This window comes from Python bivittatus, unplaced genomic scaffold, assembly GCF_059951505.1.
Source record: "Python bivittatus isolate LINGU-HERP-01145 unplaced genomic scaffold, Pbiv_v1 ctg000330_np1212, whole genome shotgun sequence".
Taxonomy (NCBI): domain Eukaryota; kingdom Metazoa; phylum Chordata; class Lepidosauria; order Squamata; family Pythonidae; genus Python; species Python bivittatus.
The window spans coordinates 61,075,176-61,093,590 of record NW_028277058.1 but is presented as its reverse complement, the minus strand read 5'-3'; the positions used below and the strand labels follow the sequence as shown (position 1 = coordinate 61,093,590).

General features: G+C 47.5%; 1 protein-coding gene across 1 annotated transcript in view; it reads right to left on the bottom strand.

Annotated features, from left to right (window-relative positions):
• Nucleotides 1-3,339: 3,339 nt before the first annotated feature.
• Nucleotides 3,340-18,415, bottom strand: part of LRGUK (leucine rich repeats and guanylate kinase domain containing) — a 54,531-nt gene continuing 39,455 nt past the window's right edge. The window contains exons 16-20 of the mRNA XM_088141429.1: nucleotides 17,957-18,114; nucleotides 14,378-14,466; nucleotides 8,168-8,302; nucleotides 5,504-5,646; nucleotides 3,340-4,013 (exon numbers count right to left, since the gene is read on the bottom strand). Of these exons, the coding sequence (XP_087997555.1) occupies nucleotides 3,820-4,013; nucleotides 5,504-5,646; nucleotides 8,168-8,302; nucleotides 14,378-14,466; nucleotides 17,957-18,114 (719 nt within the window). The 3' untranslated portion in view covers nucleotides 3,340-3,819. The remainder of the gene's footprint in view (nucleotides 4,014-5,503; nucleotides 5,647-8,167; nucleotides 8,303-14,377; nucleotides 14,467-17,956; nucleotides 18,115-18,415) is intronic.

Here is an 18,415-nt window from a genome sequence, read left to right as displayed (position 1 = left end):
AATAATTTATCTGCTGTGTGTGCATTTTGCTGATTATGCTAACACACAATCCCTGCGAGTCTGTTTTTAATCTGGATGCTGAAATGGGGCTTCATTTTGCAAAACGTAGGTCGCACCACTTTTTAGACACAGTATCCCTAATATTATGTGCACGCGCACACATAGACAGACATGCCCTTCTTAAATATATTGTTCCCAAAGAATAATTGACCTCCATTTCTCACACTGGGGTTGGGTCGGGAATAATCTGTGAAAAAGTTTCTCCTCTGAGAATTGATGACGTCTATCATTCCTTGAAGGAAATCTGGCATTACCTACTTAGGTTTGTTGAATCCTAACCAAATCGAATTACAGGACAACATTGTTCTCAGCTGCTGTTTTATGCTGTGTTAAAGTGATTTCTTTTTATAATTATTGGCTTTGTTTCTACTCTGTTTTTATTTTGTTTTCACTGTTATCCGCTCAGAGTCATGGATATGAGATGGAGGGGGGGCCGTATAAATTAAATCAATGGTGACTGTGAAATAAAATAAAATAAATAAATTATGCCCAGTACATTCAGTGGGACTAACTCTCAGATAAACAAATGTAGAATTGCAAACCCGCCCCCCGCCCCCAAAAAACAGGCCTGTGGACACAGGTTGGCGCAATATGCTGAATTTTAACAAAAGAGGTGCATTAGTAGAACATGCTAAAACATATGCACACAAAAACCCCTTGACCAAGGACATACATGGAGGCTGTGTTCACATTTAACCAAGATTCACATGTGCTAGACCTTTTACCTGATGTGAGTTATGTGAAGACAGAATTCATGTATGCTTTAGGTGCACAACACATTAATTAAATCTGCACAGTTAGATTGAATTGAAGCAGCTTGGAAGTGGTTATTCTACATCAGTGATTTTTAAACTTGGCAATTTTAAGACGGGTGGACTTCAACTCCCAGAATTCCCCAGCCAGCATGCTGGCTGGGGAATTCTGGGAGTTGAAGTCCACCCGTCTTAAAATTCCCATGGTTGAGAAACACTAATCTAGGTTTTAGATCAAGCAGATCTGAGCCAGCTTAATCTTGGCAGAGGCTCCCCTTCTGTGTGGGAGGAGGAGGTTGTTAGCGTCAAAAGAGCCACAGCTCCTTGTGGGCTTTGGCAAATAGGAGCAGTCAAAATCATTTAAAACGTGCTGGCATTAGTTGCCTGGCATGAATTGCCCAAGCCTTTTACTTAAAGGTGAACCTTTTGATCGATAGAACCCATTTCAGCCTTGGCTAACCTTAACCCTGCAAGAAAAGCACCATTATCACGGAACACCAGAAGACTCAGTTTTGTGCAAGCATATTCAGGGCACACGGTTTGCATTAGCAGGCAAGAAATGGGCACTGGAGCTCCAGTTTGGTCTTGGCAAACCCTCCATCACCTGTGGAGCCAATCCGCCTCCCACATGTCGCACCTTGGCACATCTCTCCACGGTTAGCAGAAAGGGAAGAAGAGGCAGCCATTTTCGTTCCACACTGCTGCAACGCGGGTCTGGATGGCTAGCCAAGGTCTGTGCTATTTCGCTCCTAAGACCTCCATGGCCTTTTCACAGAGATTCAAGATTCCTCGCAGATAACCATGTTTGGGCTCTGCAGTTGTAACGATTCATTGTCTCTTTAGGCTCTCCAGTAAGATTAACCTCTTTTCCCATAAAACAGCTTGAAGACTTTAGTGGGGTGTAGAACAGCTGGAGCGAGCCAGAGACAACCCATGCAGCAAGACCTAAAGCTAAGCCAATGTGTGTTGTGGTTGGTTGTGGCTTAGCACAAACCCAGGCTTGTTGAGCTTAATTACAATTGAGCCTGCTAAAGCAGCCTTATTGCAGGAAAAGTACTCTTTTTGCTAGCCTCTTCATCTCAAGATCTTCCAAGGGCTGGCCTTCAGCTCTAAGCTCCCTTAGATGCTTCGCTTCCAGGTGGGCAGAGGTTCTGGGTTCCCAGCCCAAAGATGTGCGGGTGGGTGTCCAGGTTTTCAGATCTGGCTGATTTTGCATCTCACTGGCTGCATCACCTGGTTCGTGAATTAGCCCATTTTCTCATAATATACTGAGCCACTCAAAGGATCAGGGTTTGCACAACACTCAAGAACATGAAGGAACTGAAGATCAAGCTTTGAATGTTGGGCAAATGTGACCTCTGTGAATTCAACAAGAGTTTCACGAGGATTTTGTTCCCTGGTAAATTTGGGTTGGATGGTAGTTCCGTGATGATGTTTTGTGAAGGCACCATCACACCCTTGTAGCAAAAAACAACAACAACCGTTCTCTGGAGAGATGAGAAATACCAAAAAGGCTTCCTCGTGGGTAAATCCTGGGGTTAAATGCCAAGTTGCTTTCAGAAAAACAGATTCCTGGGTACCATCTGATTCTTGAGCAATCCCAAAGCCTCTGTTATTAGAGCACTCTAAAAAAAGGGTTAGGTTTTCTCCATCAGGCAGACATTTTTTTAAAGCATGGGTGGGAAGAATATTCAACATTTCCTGTAAATGCAAAATTCTCATGCAGAAGCATTAAAATGTGGCATTTTTAATCTGTCTAGAACCTATTTATAGAAGTGCTGAATTAATATGTAGCCAGAAAGGGAGGAACGAATTCCCAGTTGTGAGCAATCAACCTATGACAGTACAATGAAACTCTTGGTTTATTTTTATGAAATTCAGTGGCCAGATGAGCAACAGTTCTGGCCCCTCTGATTTTCATTCACTGTGGCGATCAGTGGGCTAATGGGAATTTTATTTTGAAGTGCGTCTGTCTAGAACTCCCCTCTTGGACATTCGTAATTGTAGAGGTCCGAATGTGTGCAACACAACTTTTGTTTTTAAAATCCCTCTGCTATGGGAGAAACGGGGAGCAGGCAGAACAGGACCAGCATGAAAGCAGGGTGTGTGTGTGTGTTCAAATATATTATGCGCACGCGTGCACCCATACCCATCCATACCCCTACAGATGTAGAGTCCACTGAAGGCACGTTCAAAGAAAGCCGCTTGCTGCATGGATCGGTAATACAAAATCCTTTTGTGGTTTGGCTGTTGCTCGATCTATTTATGCCTAAAAGTATACAGAATGCTCGCAGTAAGGTTTATTTATGTGTTAGATTTACACCCCCTCTCCTTCGGGCTAGAGGTGTGCGTACTTATGTAGGCAGATACGTTCTTTGTGTTGGCAAAGAACCAAAGAATTTGCAGCGAATGTTAGATAGATCGCACAATGCAACGAAGAGCATGGGTCCAAAAGCTAACGTATCAAAGATCCCAGGCCTTTTCTTCCAAATTAAGAAGAATGACACCAACATCACATGGGAAAGAAGTCTTTATTTAAAAGGAGCTAAATATATAAGGGAAGTTTGACTGAAATAATATAGTAAGACACTCATATGGACCAATAAGTCCCTTACCTTACGGGAGGGGAAATATATATACTGTTCTAAATAACATTATAATCTACCGAACATCTCTGCCCTTTTTACCCTGGAAGGCCAGGGTGGTTCAGGGCTGGAAGAGAACTTCTTGTACTTTCCACACTGCCTACTTCAAGCTACAGAAGAAACACAGGAGGTGCATATAACTTGCAGAGAGTGCCATCAACCCGCCAGAAATAGCTCCGGGATCAATGCTGCGTCACCAAACAAGTGAAGACGTTTCAAAAAAGGGGAAAACCGGAAGCCTCCTTTTGCGCGGCTGGCTGGAGCAGGGGTTTCATCTCAGTGGGCCAGAACGAGGGTTGGGGCCCAGAAGGGCTACTCGGGTGGACAGGAGCAAAAGGTGTAAGAGGGGCCGGCGACTGTCGCTAGGGCTTGAGCCACACGGTGGACGTGAAGCTGTCCAACGCGACGGCTTTGGGCTTTTTCCGACCTGAGGGAATGGGAGGGAGGACCGGCTTGGTATTGGAGCCTGGACGGATGGTGACTGGGGAGATGTGGGGGGAAGGGGGCTTGGGTTTGGGTGTCTTCTTTTCCTTGGTATCTGCAGGACGGTCAGTGTCTGTAAAAGAGAGAAATAGCATTTGGTGCCTGGTGGGACAAAGCGGCCATGGAACTTCTCAGAAGACGCTCACTCCAGTCCAAACTGATAAGCCTTAGAGCCTTTCTGCGTCTTACTCAGCTACACCTCATCCAGGTGGAAGGCCTCGATTTGGAGATGGGCTTTCTGGGCTCTCGGATTAAGCCCTGAGAACATTATAAGGTGGGACTACAGTTGCCTGCAAAGGTATCTGAATCCATCTTGGTGTTTCCTTACCTTTAGGGGCTGTCATCAAGCTTCTGAATGTGTTCTGGAAATGACCTCTAGAGGGCAGCAGAAAGACCAGAAAAACTCTGGCTCTGCTGCCATCTAGTGGTCACCTAGAGGTTTGCAGCCCAGATAGGAATCCCTAGCAAAAACATTTTCTTGCAGAGGGAGGGCATTGTCTGGCCTGCTATAGGAGCATACAAGTTTTGTTTTTCAGGCTAAGGTTGCACGTGGTCTTGGGTGACATGCTGGTGGGCAAGCATCATCCAGACAATGGACCGGGCCAAGGAAAAGATACAGATGGAGCTGAGTAATTAACAGAAAAGTAATTCAGATTGTTTTTCAATTGATTTGAGGGGGCTTAGATTGCGTTCTCCTGCTCTGTAACATTTAGCATAGATACAGGGGCTGGAGTACAATAGGCTGGAAGGAGAAATGTGACAAAGTTAGCAAGGCCGTTAAAATTGTGGTAAATTCCATTGATTTTCTTATCTAACACTGAATTTATCATGCCAAATCTGTTACCTCCATGGGATCTTTAGTGCCACCCATGATTTTGTGCACCACGAGGAGCCCAGGGTGACAAATTTGATCAAGCATCTGGAGAACGTGGTGGGGACGAATTCACGTGGCCTTGTCCACATAATGTTCTTAAGTGGGTCATAGGGAGAGGTTTGCAAGTTGCCTGAACAGCCTATCCTGGCTAGTGGATCCAGATTTAGGGGTTTATCCTCAAAAAGGAGTAGGTCTGGCTATACCAGTGTTTCTCAACCTTGGCAACTTTAAGATGTGTGGACTTAAGCTGGCTGGGGAATTCTGGGAGTTGAAGTCCACACATCTTAAAGTTGTCAAGGTTGAGAAACACTGGTCTATGCTGTTGGAACAGATATCTCCAGAGTTAACTACCTTCTGGTATGTCTTTCAGAAACAAAAAGCGGGGAGCATCTCTAGCCATTTAGGTTTTCACACTGTACTTCAGCTGCAAAGATATGGGGGTTTTTTCCTTTCTTTTTTTTACACTTAGGCTTCTTTATAAAATCGGAATCTATGACGGGTGAGGATCTCACACGACACGAGGGGGTGCCAGAGTGACCCATCCATCAGCACTTTTCACTCCTGAGCCAAAGCGGGGACCTGTCGGGGGGAGGTCAAAAAAGTCAAGATGGCGGTCGTGACCGTATGATAGAAGCGTTGTACCCTTTTTTACACGTGACACATACTCAAGGCTCTGGATTGGCTCCCACCTTGTTGGATTCCTTTTTCATCACTGACTTCCACCGCTGGCATGGCGACGGCCCTGGGGGTGCGGGTGGCTGATGCACCAGGAGAGATGGCTCCTCCTGGATCGGTGAAGGACTTTCTGGCTGGCTGGCCCAATTCTCTGTGACTGAGAAAGGAAAGGGTGAGGCCGATGCCCAGAAACGCTATGCTACAACCCACCCAGAGAAGCCACCTCACGTCATGTCTGCCAGTAGCCATGCTCTGTGAATACCTGGAGGCCTTCCTAGGCCTGCTGCCTTCCAGATACAGGGACGGTGGCATTCTTTGCCAGGTGATCATGGGTCTTGTAGTGCAACCTATCTCTAGGGCACCAGGTTGGGGAAGTCTGCACCAGACGCCCTGGCACGCCAGCTGTGCACTGCTCTGTGCCCTTCTTGAGATCCTGCACTCTGCTACTCATATGCCACCAGGGTCTTCCAACCTCAGCAGCTACTGGACTACGGTTTCATCGGCACCCCTGATCCGTTGCACAGTTGGCTGTCAGGCTGTCCCGGGCTGTCCCCAGGGTATGGTCAAAAAAATCAAGATGGTGGCCACGATGGTGTGATTGGAGCTTAGAGCCCACCTGTGAGGCCACCATCTTGACTCTTCTGACCATAACCTGGGGCTAACCCTTGCTGGCCCTGGACCCTCCAGACACAGACCTAAAGGCAATGGCACTGACTCCCCGTACCTTCCCCCCCACCAGTGGCCCACAGTCTTGGCTTCCCCTCTCATCATGCCAATTCTATTGCAAAGGCTCCCGTTGCCCGCTTTGCCAATCTTTGCCCACAGCCTGTCGGATGCTGGGGGCTTGTCCAATTCAGAGAGCCGAAGAAGGCTGATTTAGAGTTTGGGATGCTCGGCTTCCAGAGCGCTCGGCGGTGCAACGTGACCTTTTTGCCAGCTGAGGGTAGAAACGCAGGGACCCCCTTCCTCCTCTCTTGTAGGCTAGAAGGTAGGAGGAACTTGTGGGGTCAGAGTCACCCGAGAGCAGCATTTCGTCTCTCAGCCTAGCCAACGGGATGCCTCGGGGATGCTGGAGGCAGGAGGGGAAGGCGTTCCCCCGCCTCCCCAACAGGGATTTGAGATGGACTTGAGATGGGCAGCCAGATAAATCAAATCAATTGATCAATCAATAAGCTCCCCCAATCCAGAGGTAACATGGAGTCCTCCAGACTGGTAACCCTTGACAGGCCTATCATCCTGACGTATCCAACCCCGTTTTTCTTGCTAATCAACCACAATTACCAAAAAAAAAAAAAAAGCTGTGCTTCGGTTTACTAGCTCTCTAGCGCATTCGTACGTGTGCATAAGCTACCCTGACCAGCTTCTTATTTTACCTGCAACTGGACTCTCTCTTGGGCGGTCCTGTTTGAGCCCCTTCACCTCGGCCAAGCCGAAGGGCTCTGTTCTTTCCAAGCACAAAGGAGGACTGCAGCTGTTGCAACCAAGCCCCCACGTGCTCTCGCTGACCCACTGCCACCCCCTCTCCCACCCTACTAATGCCCTGCTTTCTTGCAAGCCTTGCTCCCCACAAGGCTCTTTGGAGAACCTCAAGCGTGGTCACTTGCAGAGCTAAAACAGTTTACTGGGACAAAGCAGGAGGCCGAAAGTTTCCTCCATAGCCAGCGGAAGGAAAGCACCGCTCGGCTCCTCCCTGGCTCTTGCCAATGCAGGCGTCACCTCTTGGTGGGGCTGACAACGGACAGACACTCCCTGGCATCCCATTAACACCCCTGGTTGGGGCAAAGGGAAGAGGGACGAGGCAAACCCATTTGCAGCTGGCTTTGAGATCATTCTAGCTGGTGAAAACTGGTAGAGCTGGGAGAGAGGAGAGTCCCGATGTTGTGGGAGGAAGGAATGGCCTTGAGGGACAGGAGGAAAAGCCGCACCCAAGACAACAGCCAGATAAAAGAAGCCTGAGTCTGGGGCAGATGTGTAGCCCAAGTAAGTGTCTCAGACAAGACCCTCCCTAGTTCTCACGAAGATAAAGGAAGGGACAGGGGAAGACTTGCAAGATTCTGTTACTATAACTTTATAATAAAAGTAGTATTGGCCTGCATGACTTTGGTTTCCAAGTCTGGTCTACCTTGCAGGGCTGGCACCCTCACAGAAAGAGAGAGGAGAGGGCTAAAGCCTCTTTTTTGCTCTTACGGCTGCCTGGGAAAGTGGAGGGGGGGGGCAATGAACTCAAGAACAGATGGGTGGTGTGTTTTGAAGAGACTGCTTTGCCTTTTAAAGACAGCGAGAGCCAAGTCTACCTGGGGTGGGGTGGGGGAGGATGGGAATCCAACAATACCCACAGAAAAATAACACCTGCATTTGGACCAGCCAAAGTAACACAACGCTTTCAAGTTTCCCAACATTTTCTACCAGGCAAAGTGTTACCAACAGCAAGGGAAGGCCAGATGTTTCAGACGGGAGATTCCAGGGGAGGTCAAAAACATGAGTTGGTAGCCGGGGTTCAAATGCACTGGTGCAGGCACCATCCTGACTTCCTGCCCTGGATTGTTTGGGGTGAACCCAAGCGGTTTAGTTATTTTATGGTTAAATGTGTTGAATGGGCCCAGAAAGTCAGCCAGTTCAGTGGGCAAGTGATTGTAGGCACTGACTTCCTTCCCAGAAGGACTCACATCTTCACTCACCTGTGGTCAGGACTAGTGGGTGGGGCGCTGGCATCGGAGCTGATGGCACGTCTAGAGGACCACGTGGAGGTGAAAGATGGGGGCTCTAAAAAGTGACTATACATGCTGGCTGGTCCTGAAACACTGAGCGCATCCCTGGAATGAATCAGAAAGAGCAACCGTTGGGTCCATGTAGACCAGCTCATTCTCGCAGCTCTGAGCTCGGTTTTCAGGGTGGAAGGATCGGTTAGCATTTCCCAAAAATCCTGTGTCTCTGTTGCCCCCAAATCAACTTTCCGTTTTCAAGTTCCTCCCCTGCCCTGTTTCTGATTCTATTTGCACGGCAATCCTCTAAAATGCTCTCTGGGGAGATGGCCCTGGGCAGCTAAATCACTCTATTACTACACAGCAGGGCAAAGGAAGTTGAGGCCCTTTTCTTCTGAATGTCATTTATTACCAATCTTTTAAAACATATAAATATATTTGGTTTCCTAATTGATTTTGCTCCTTAGGCAGTACATGAATTCACAGTTCAAGCAAGGAGAAAGTTCACACTTCTGATTAACATCACCAAACTGTTGCTCTGAAACACCAGATCCTGGCTGAAAACTAATCAATGTTCTTTCTTAACCCAGAGAACTGAGACAAACATGAGTTTTACACAAGTGTTTGACCTCTTTCCTCTGAGCATGAAATTTCCATTTATGTCGTCTGGCCACGTTATTCTGTCTCCCCTCTCCACCCCACCTTTCTCCCAGACATGGAAGCAAGGCTGAAATCCTCGATCTGGCCAGAGACATTCCCCATCTCTGTTTACAGAGAGAAGACTCAAGATCCCTTGGCACTCTCCATCGGACCACGAGCTGGAAATTGGAACAAGACCCTCAGATGAGCAGTTTCTGAGATATTATTGGCTCTTGCTGAGACCTAAGGAAATTAATAAACAGCAGGAAAACCAGATGTGGTTGGGAAGGAACGGGAGCTGGATCTTCCACCCAGAGACCTGAATGAGCAACAGCAAGGGAGAAGGGTTTGCCCCCATGAAGTGGGTGCTTCTATTTCAGTCGTAAAGTTGAAGAGGACCTTGCAACTCTCCTCACCGCAGGATTGGAACTGGACTATCCTTGAGAACAGCTGTCCTTTACCACTTCCTGAGATAGATGGCTCCATTACCAAACAGTTCTCCCCATGATAAAGCTTCCCCCAAGGATTAGCATTCCTGCAATTTCTATCCTCTAATTCTCTCCTCTGGAGCAACACAGAATAATTCTGTTCCAATTTTTTATTTTTATTTTTTGGCAACAGCCCTTCGGGGCCTTGAGTACAAAAGCATGTCTTTCTTCATTCGTGTGCCTTCCCTGGTCTAGAACCTGGTCTCCCACTCCTTCACTACCTTGGTCAACTTCTTCTCACAAGCCGACTGCCGCTTTGGGGCAGTCTTCAAAGGTGGCCCTGTACAAAGCTCACTGCAGTAGTCAATCCAAAAACAATGACAAGACATGCCCCAAGTTCTACTAACAAGAGCCTCTAGCCATGTCATGCAGCAGCCACATCATGGACAAGGTTGTTTATACTGTTTTGGATGCTTATATTGAATATATATTTGGATATATATCTATATCTCTATCTATATCTTGTTTTGGATGCTTTTATTAGGTTCATATCCCACCTTTTGTTTAGGAGCTCAAGGCAGCAACCTCTCCTCTCTTTCCCACCACCATGACCCTGTGAGGGAGGTTGGACCGAGGGAGAGTAACTGGCTCAGAGTTCACCCGTTAAGCTTCCATGGCTGAGAAAAAACTAGAACCTGGGTCTCCCTGCTCCCAGTCCAACACCACCTTCCCCCTAGATGACTCTGGCTCTTGGTCTGAAAGGAACAGGACCACAGTCCTCCAGGGTGCAACATGGCTGAAGGGGCCTAGAACCTGAGTCTCCCTGCTCCAGGGCCTTCATCGTAGCCCCAAATAGTTCTTGGTTGAGAGAGAGGGGCTGGCCCAAATTACCCCAGGGAGTCTCCACGATTGAAGGGGCCTTGAACCCAGATAACTTTGCTTCTAATCCAGCACCTTCACCACTACCCCACATTGACTCTTGGGGTGAGGGAGAGACTGGCCAAAAGTCCCCCAGGGAGCTTCTATGGCTGAAGGGGGACTAGAACCTGGGTCCAGCACCTTCACCACTACTCCACCCTGGCTCTGGGGCTTAGAGGGAGGGACTGGCTAAAAGTCACCTGACGAACTTCTGTGGCCGAAGGTAGACCAGAACCTGAGTCCCTCTGTACCTTAAGGTTCAACACATTCACCACTGGACCATGATGGGTCTCACAGTATTTCATTGGTGTCCTTATAAAGTAGTCCCTAAAAAAGGCCTCCTAATTGCAACTCATGGCTTCATCTTCATCTTGAGAAGTCATATCACACTATTGGCACACATGCTGCACTTGTCTTGAGGCCCAATATATTCCCCCACTCTGGATTGCATGATGCTCTGGTTCCCCTTAAAATTATGGACTCCAGCACCAGGTGCCACTTCCCCAACATTCCTGCTTTTACTTCCTCAAATAGCAATTCTCTAGCAGTTAGCCAAGATGCCAATTGCCCAGGACAACATTCCCCACCCCCCAACATATCCACTGGGTTCTGTGCTCTGAAAACAGACACCCTCTATGACAAGGTGAGGCGATCCTTTGAACGTAACACTACATCATGCTCAGATCTCAGTTGTGACATGATTGTGCAGGCCGAGTGCACCTGTACTCACACCTGGGAAACCGACGTGCCTGGAGCAAGTCTGCGTTTCCCAATGCAACAGGCTGATGTGGGGAAGACACAGGGCTTGGTGTGAGGACTGCTACGGCATGAATCCGGAGGAGGATTTTCCAAAAATTGTTGAAAAACTCTCGTGTTCAGGAAAAGGTGGTTGGTAGCTAATCTCTATGAGAGAGAGGGAACTCCCTCTGCCTGCCAGCTGGTTGACTGGTGGCTCCAGAGTTGGCAACATGGAGTGGACGGGCTACCTGCAGACTGCATTCACACAATGTTTCACCCGGGTTCTCTTAAACCATTTTCTGGATTTGCACCACACGCTAGGGCATGCAAACATGCACCAGGCATCCAAAGTTAAAAACGAAACAAGCATAGCATGTTGTGTGAATGGCGCTGCTAAGTCAAACTGAGTTCACTGGGCGACACATGAACACCATGTTCTGGAACTATCTAGAGGGGAGTGCTGCAGTTGTCCTTCTAAATCTGTCTCTCTCAACCTTGGCCACTTTAAGATGGGTGGACTTCAACTCTCAGAATTCCCCAGCCAGCCATGCTGGCTGGGGAATTCTGGGAGTTGAAGTCCGCCCATCTTAAAGTGGCCAAGGTTGAGAAACACTGTTCTAAATATTGAACGCCAAAGATTGCAACTGCCTCTCCTTGATGAATGTTGGAAAAGGCAGCAAACAGACCCAGAAGGAGGCATATGGAATGAAGGAGCATTCCAGTTCTGTCCCACGGAAAGTCTCAGCACCCTTCATGACTGCCTCCCATTCTGGATGAAGCCGTTTCTGCTCCAACAGAAATGGCCTACTTTGCTTTTAAAGCCACCCAAACTGCTGGTTGTCCTTACAACCACAGGCGACGGGATGGTGATAAAAGAGGAGTGGGGCTTCAACGATGTGTTTTTAGCCACCATCTGGACTCCCCACCCCCCCATGGAAATACTCCTCTTTTCATCTGCCCTGCATGACCCGATTCCTAGGATCTTGATGTCTCCCAGTCCATATTCTCTGCATTTAGCATCATATTACGGTCATTATCGTTCCTTGCCTCATCCATTTTTTCTAAATGCAAAAGGCCCCAATGAATGTGATTTCTCCTCCTTGAGGGGCTATTCTAGCCCTTCTTTTTTTTTTTTCATCCCGTTCTGCCTCTTTCCCTGCTCTTTAATTCCACTGCTCTTTTGGGACCCAAAGGGCACCTCGTGTAAGAACTGCGGTACTCAGTTCGTCTTCCAAATGCGTGCACATCACAGCTGAGTACCGAGGCATTAATGACACTGGTGCTTTTATTTTCCGCCCCTTCCCTGACGACCCCCAACACGAATTTGTCTTTTGCACAGCATCTGTCTCCTGAGCGCCATTTTCCCCACTCTGCAAATTTCAAACTTCTGCCTGCTTTTTTGAGAAAATTGCCCAACTCAGAAGCAAAGTGTCCATTCAGTGCCAGCCTCCACCTTAACGGGAGCGGGCTCCTTTTCGTACATTACATAGAGAAATGGCTAAAACATTTCTCTGGCTCAGTTTGTCCCTCTTTTCCACTTAGGTCCGACATAAACACAGCTAATGGAGTCTCCTTAAGCCTTCCTCATCCACTGGGCTCTAATAATTTCTCTAGCATGACCTCCTGGCCAGGAACGAGAAGGACCTTCAGGCGTTGTCATGCGATGCCTTCTCTGTCTCTTGGCAACAGGGCGATTTAGCAGAGAAGCCTCCTTGGGCACCATCACCAAGAGCAAAGGAAAGCAGCCATTCTGTGCTAAATTAACATGGAGCATTTCCCCCCCCCCAGAGCATTATTATGAGTGGGGGGGAGGAAAGAGAAGCAGACAGAGATCTATGAAAGCTTTTGGCAGCCAGTTTTCAGAGAGAAGGACTCAAACATTCACCAAGAGTGAATTTTCCGGAAAAGGATTGAAGAAAACAACCTGTGCCAATGGCGAGGGCCGTTTGTCTGGGTCAAAGAGGGGATCAGAGCCACGTAGCTGTAGCAGCCACCCAAATCCTGAAATTCTGCCCCAAAGGAAACCCAACAGCCCCTAAAGAAAATCGGCTTAGGGACGTAAATGGTCTGAGCAGCCACAGCAGAGCTGATGGCAGTGCTGAAGAGAGACGAGCGCATTCATGCACACACCCGCCTTTGCAGAGTCCGGCACCGTTCATCAGCCCAGTTTCTTTCTCTTGACTGGACTGAAATAAATGCCCCCACCCCCATAGCAGTTTGCCTCTTCTAATTTTTATGATCCAAAATAACCCCATGATAAAAACCTTGCATTCAATCCTGGCAATAATGTTTCCATTATTAGGATTAATTTAATTTAATGCATTCGGCTTAGGCTACTGACATGTTGCCGTCAGTTATTAGGTGGGCCAGTTTTGTTGATGGCTTTTCTTTCATAAGCGAGCCATAAATGTATACTCAGCTACCCTCACCTGCAGGATAAATAAGAATACTAAATGTCCCCAAGAGATGGAGTCGCTTGGACGATATTCCAAACAAGGTCTAAGGGCAGAGTTCTGGTCTAAGTTCTTAGGTCTAGGATACCCAACCTGGTGCCTAGGAGCACCAGGCGTGCCCATACACACCGGCTTTGGTGCCCACCAAGTTTCTGGCTGCATTTTCAATTTTATATTAAGTGGGGGGCAGAGAAATGGCTTCTTCCAACATCACTTGTATTTCCAAGGATGCCACTGGACTGCAAATGGATCCTGAATTTTTTTCCTGAAAGGAAAAAAATGGTTGGGGGGGCAAGGGGGGAGAAGACAGAAAGGGGGAGCAGAAATATATGGGGAACTCAAGAGAGTGGAGAATGGAAAGGCACCCCAGCAGCCACTTTGACAGAGCACCTATATCTTGCCCCCATCGTAAAAAGATTGGAAAAATCCATCTGAATTCCAGAAAAAAATCCTCTTGGTTTATGTTGTCAGTAGCATTTCTTGAACGTGGTTTCCCCCTTCCCAGTCATTTAGGGTTAAAAAAAAAAAAAGGGCCACTCTCCGCGAGGCAACAGTATAAACGAGACGGGATCCGGGGATGTAATCAAGCCCACGGCTTAGAACTTGAAAACTTTTTCACAGCGTTTCAGAACAAAAACAAGAAAGAAAAGAGGCGAGTTTGTGGAATTCAGGGTGACGGAGTTGCAGCTGGAAAAGAAACAGCGGGTTGCCTGCAAAGTCTTGCGCACGGGGGGAGGGAGGGTGTGTTGGGGAGGGTGTCAAAATCTGCAAGATGGCAGTTGTAGTGTCACAATCACCATCTGGCAGATTTCGACACACACACACCCCGTGATGCTCCTGCTTGAGTGCACAGATGTCTTCGGCAGCAGTCAGGGGTTGGGGCTCCTTGATCCCAAGCCCCCTCCCCTCCAAAATAAGCCCACATGTTTTGCCTCGTGATCCCCTTGGAGCAACCCATTCCCTCTTCCCTCCCCCTTGCAATCCTTTTGGGAAAGGGGGCCCGTTTTTACCTCTCAAACAGCTGAGAATAGGAGGAAATGGCCTTCCCTGTCAGGCCCTGCTTGGCCAAACGCTGCCTTCGCTTCAGAGACGCCTCTTCCTGGAGAGGGAACACAGTTAGTGGGGATCAGCATGGGCTTCGGGCACAAGCCAGGTTGGGGGATGTGAGTTCTGCAACCAGTCAGCCATGGTGAGGTTAGTGCATCCAGGAGGTCATTTATCCCCTCCCGGGGGACAGCCATCGGCGTTCGAATAGTCACACAAGGGGCGGAGGGTGGGGGTAGTGCCAAGGAGGAACCATGAAAGAGAATCACCCTTCTTGGCTTAACTTTGGGGAATGGTCTCAGCTGAGAGCTCTTGTGATTTCCTCAAAACCCCTGCATGGAGAACTGTAGAGTGAAGCCTCCCCATCTTCACTAGGTGAAGGTGAACTCAGAGCCCTGTCCCCTGATGTGACCCAGTGTTCTGTGAGTGGTAGGCAATGCTGTCTTCACCATCATCAATTTATATGTGAAGGTCTTTTCCTGGTGAAAACCAGGAGCTGAAGAATCACAGGGATTCAGATGGTCAACAATAATCAACAATGAAACAATTACTTCTTCAAGGAACTGTGGGCAAAATATATTGCCCCCACTCCCCCCACCCCAAGTTTTACCCATACAACAACCCAGTAAGGCAGTGTTTCTCAACCTCAGCAACTTTAAGATGGGTGGACTTCAACTCCCAGAAATGAGTTGGGGAGGCTGGGGAATTCTGGGAGTTGAAGTCCACCCATCTTAAAGTTGCTGAGGTTGAGAAACACTGCAGTTAGGTATAGGAGGCAAGGTATAAGAATGGCTCACCAATTTGAGCTTGGCTTCCCTTACTTCACATTAGCAGGATTCAATGCATCTTACGTGCAATTGCTATTTGAGTTTCCTTCTTGGAAACAGCTCTTCTGCTTTTCTCAAACCTGGTAGACCAAATGAAGCTCCTGAACCTTCCTCTGGGCATGAAGCCAGCTGACTGCCTCTTTCTCGCAGATGAGAATCCTGCAGAAGGAACAGAGGCAGGATGCCTCCCTCCCCGGTCACATACCTCTCGACACATCAAAGAAAGCCTTTTGCTAACTGGGGGGTAGCGGATCAGCTTGCGGGTCCTCTTCTCCATCTGGAGGGGCACCTCTGGACATCGGAGGATGGGGCCTGACCGTCCTAGCAAGGAGATGGGATGGTCTTCCCGGCAGAGCCTGCAGGCCTCCAGAGCTGAAATTCCGCATTATGAAACCATCGCTCTAGAACGCTCTTCCCTCCCCCACTCCATCAGCTTCAGCAGGATTTCTCTGCTGGCCGGCCAAAGAGTTCATTGGAGGAGAGTCTATGCATTAGTCTACGGGAGCAAACTATCAGAAGAAGTCTGGCAGCACCTTTTCTGACTAACTGTTTTCTTTTAAGGCATCAACTTAACTTATGCAAGAAAAAAAAGTTAGTCAGAAAAGGTGCTACTGGACTCCTGATTTTTCGCTACCAAACCATTTAAAATGCATGCAGCGAAACTGCCAATCGCTCTTTTTTTGGACTGCTGCCTTCCCAAAGACATTGGGATCTTCTGTATACAAAGCAGGGACCTTCTCGTTTGACTGTGGCTCTTCCCCTGAAGCATAATCCATGGATCCATTATAAAAGCTTCCTGCCTTGTGTCAAGTCAAACAATCGGAACCAAGGAATCCTTTCCAACGGCTTGGCATCCTTGAACTGGAGACCTTGAGGATTCACCACTGACACCCTCCCCCAGCTCTTTGCAGCCTGGGATCAAAGGGGCTCCTCATGATGAGCAAGGGAAGAAAAAAACCTTCTACTTTGGGGGGCAAGTTGTATTTCCCACAACGGGGGTACGCAAGTCAAATGCAATCTTGAATTCCAATTAGGAGATATGGGACACTGCTCTGCTTTTCGTCTCTTGCCAAGGCTTGCCTGCCAAGGATGATATGAAGAGGAGGCATATCGAGAGGAGAATGCATTTTCAAAAGCTAAGAAGAATCATCCCCCCACTACAAGTCCATGAGATACAAGCACCTTCATTGGGCAAGTCAGGTTTGTAAGGAGACATAACGCAAGGAAACAGTTGGACTCCAAGGGGTGGAGCTACACTCATGGTGCACCATGTTTTCACTGAAATCAGTGGGATTCAAGTCAAGTCCTGAGTTCACTTTATCCCACTGATTTCAATGGGAGAATGACACACTCATCAGGTCACTTAATGACATTTGTAGAACGTGAGTCTTTGTTAGCTTTAAGATCTTCTTCTTTCTTCGTGGCTTTGTGTGATGTGTAAACCCAGCTCATTTGATGTGTTTCTGGTCCAGTATATTGCATGAACCCAAAAAATGGGTCAGGTGAGGAACCAGATTAAATGTACTATAGGAATGCAAGTCAATAAGGCTGCAATTCTGTTCAATCTTCCTTTGTTAGACCTGCATGGGCTGTACTGTTGGCCTGGATCTTGCCTAAAAGTCTGTCTCTTGATCAATCTTCTCTCCAGAGAAAACCATGGCAGAGCCAGGCCCAGCTCCAGGAGCTATTCCACAGCTTGATTTTCCTTTCAGGTCAAGTTGCTCCCGGCCCTGGTTCTGTGACCAGACAGGGAGCTCTGCCCGATCTGTCCGGCATAATGGCTGCCTTCACACCACCAGACTTGGGGATGGAACCCTCAACTAAGCAAGCAAACTGGGTGTGTGCAATACCCAAAGCTACACACACTAACCAAGATTAGCCCTAGCCAATTTTAGCATGGCATGCAAATGCAGCTACCAGTTGAAGGAACTTAGCTTATAAGTTCCTTGTTTATTTGCTGTTTTTAGGAGTTTAAGGCAACATACATTGCCTCAAACTCCTAATTCTTATTTTATTTTTCTTCCACAACAGCAGCCCTGGGAGACAGGCTGGAATGAGAGAGAAGGACTGACTCAAAATCACCCAGGAGGTTCTTACCAGTTATAGTCCAGCACGTTCACCTCTTTTAAGTCTTTTTTCCCCTCTTGGAGAATCATTATTTTTGCCCTAATTCTTGCACTCAGCTGAAAGACAATCCCAAACTCCAAAGAACCAAACTGCCCCCTCAGCTCCATTTATGAAAGATATAGCCACTTCCAATGATTTCTTAAAAATGCAATGATTGGCTTAAAAATTATAAATAGCCAATGTCATGGTACTGCTGCCAATAGCCATGACAAAAATGTAACATCTGGTGAATACATTCAAAAGGCTTTCCAGAATTCTCCAGGTCTGAATGGGCTTCCAGAGGATTCTTGGAGGTGTCAAGCCAGTCCCATCTAAAACCACGCACACCAAACGGATTTGCAAATCTTATGCCTTCCTACTGTAAGGAAGGAGTGTCAGTTCTCAGGACAAGTCCCATTTTTCCTGGAATTTCTTTGCTAGAATTATTGAACCCATGGAACCGGGGAGGAACTGCTTTTCTTCTAGGTGAATCATCTTTGGAAATCAATCTGGGCTTGCCTTCAAAGATAGATGCTTGCAAGTGTCCAGTTTGGTTTAACACGACGTTGTGTTTCATCAGTAACAAGAACATGTTCTGCTCCCTTTACTTACCACTGGTGTCTTCTGTGCTGAAAGTTTGGCTGATATTCTGGCAGAGTAATTTTTGGCTGAGGAGTCCAAAAATTCATTGGGAGTAGGTGATGGTGCGACACCATCAGTCCCTTTGACATTGTTTACTTTCAGAGTTGCAGGAGATTCCTTGTTGGGAGCTAAAAAGAAACAGCAGATAACCTTATCCAGAATGGTAAAAGAGATTTTTGGCTGGTCAACCAAAGAAAATTTCACCCGTACAGACTTGGTGTTCTTACTCTAGTATCCAAGCTATTAAATGAAGAATAATTGCCATATATCTGCATTAAAGGAGGGATGGTCTACTGCTCAAGAATCTCCATTCCACCAAATGAATTACCCCTTGCCACTTTATTCCATATTTACCATTTTCAGTATTAGCAGTAAATCCACCTAAATGGATTCCTTGGTGCTCTCTGAGCTTAGTTGTTTGCTTGCAGA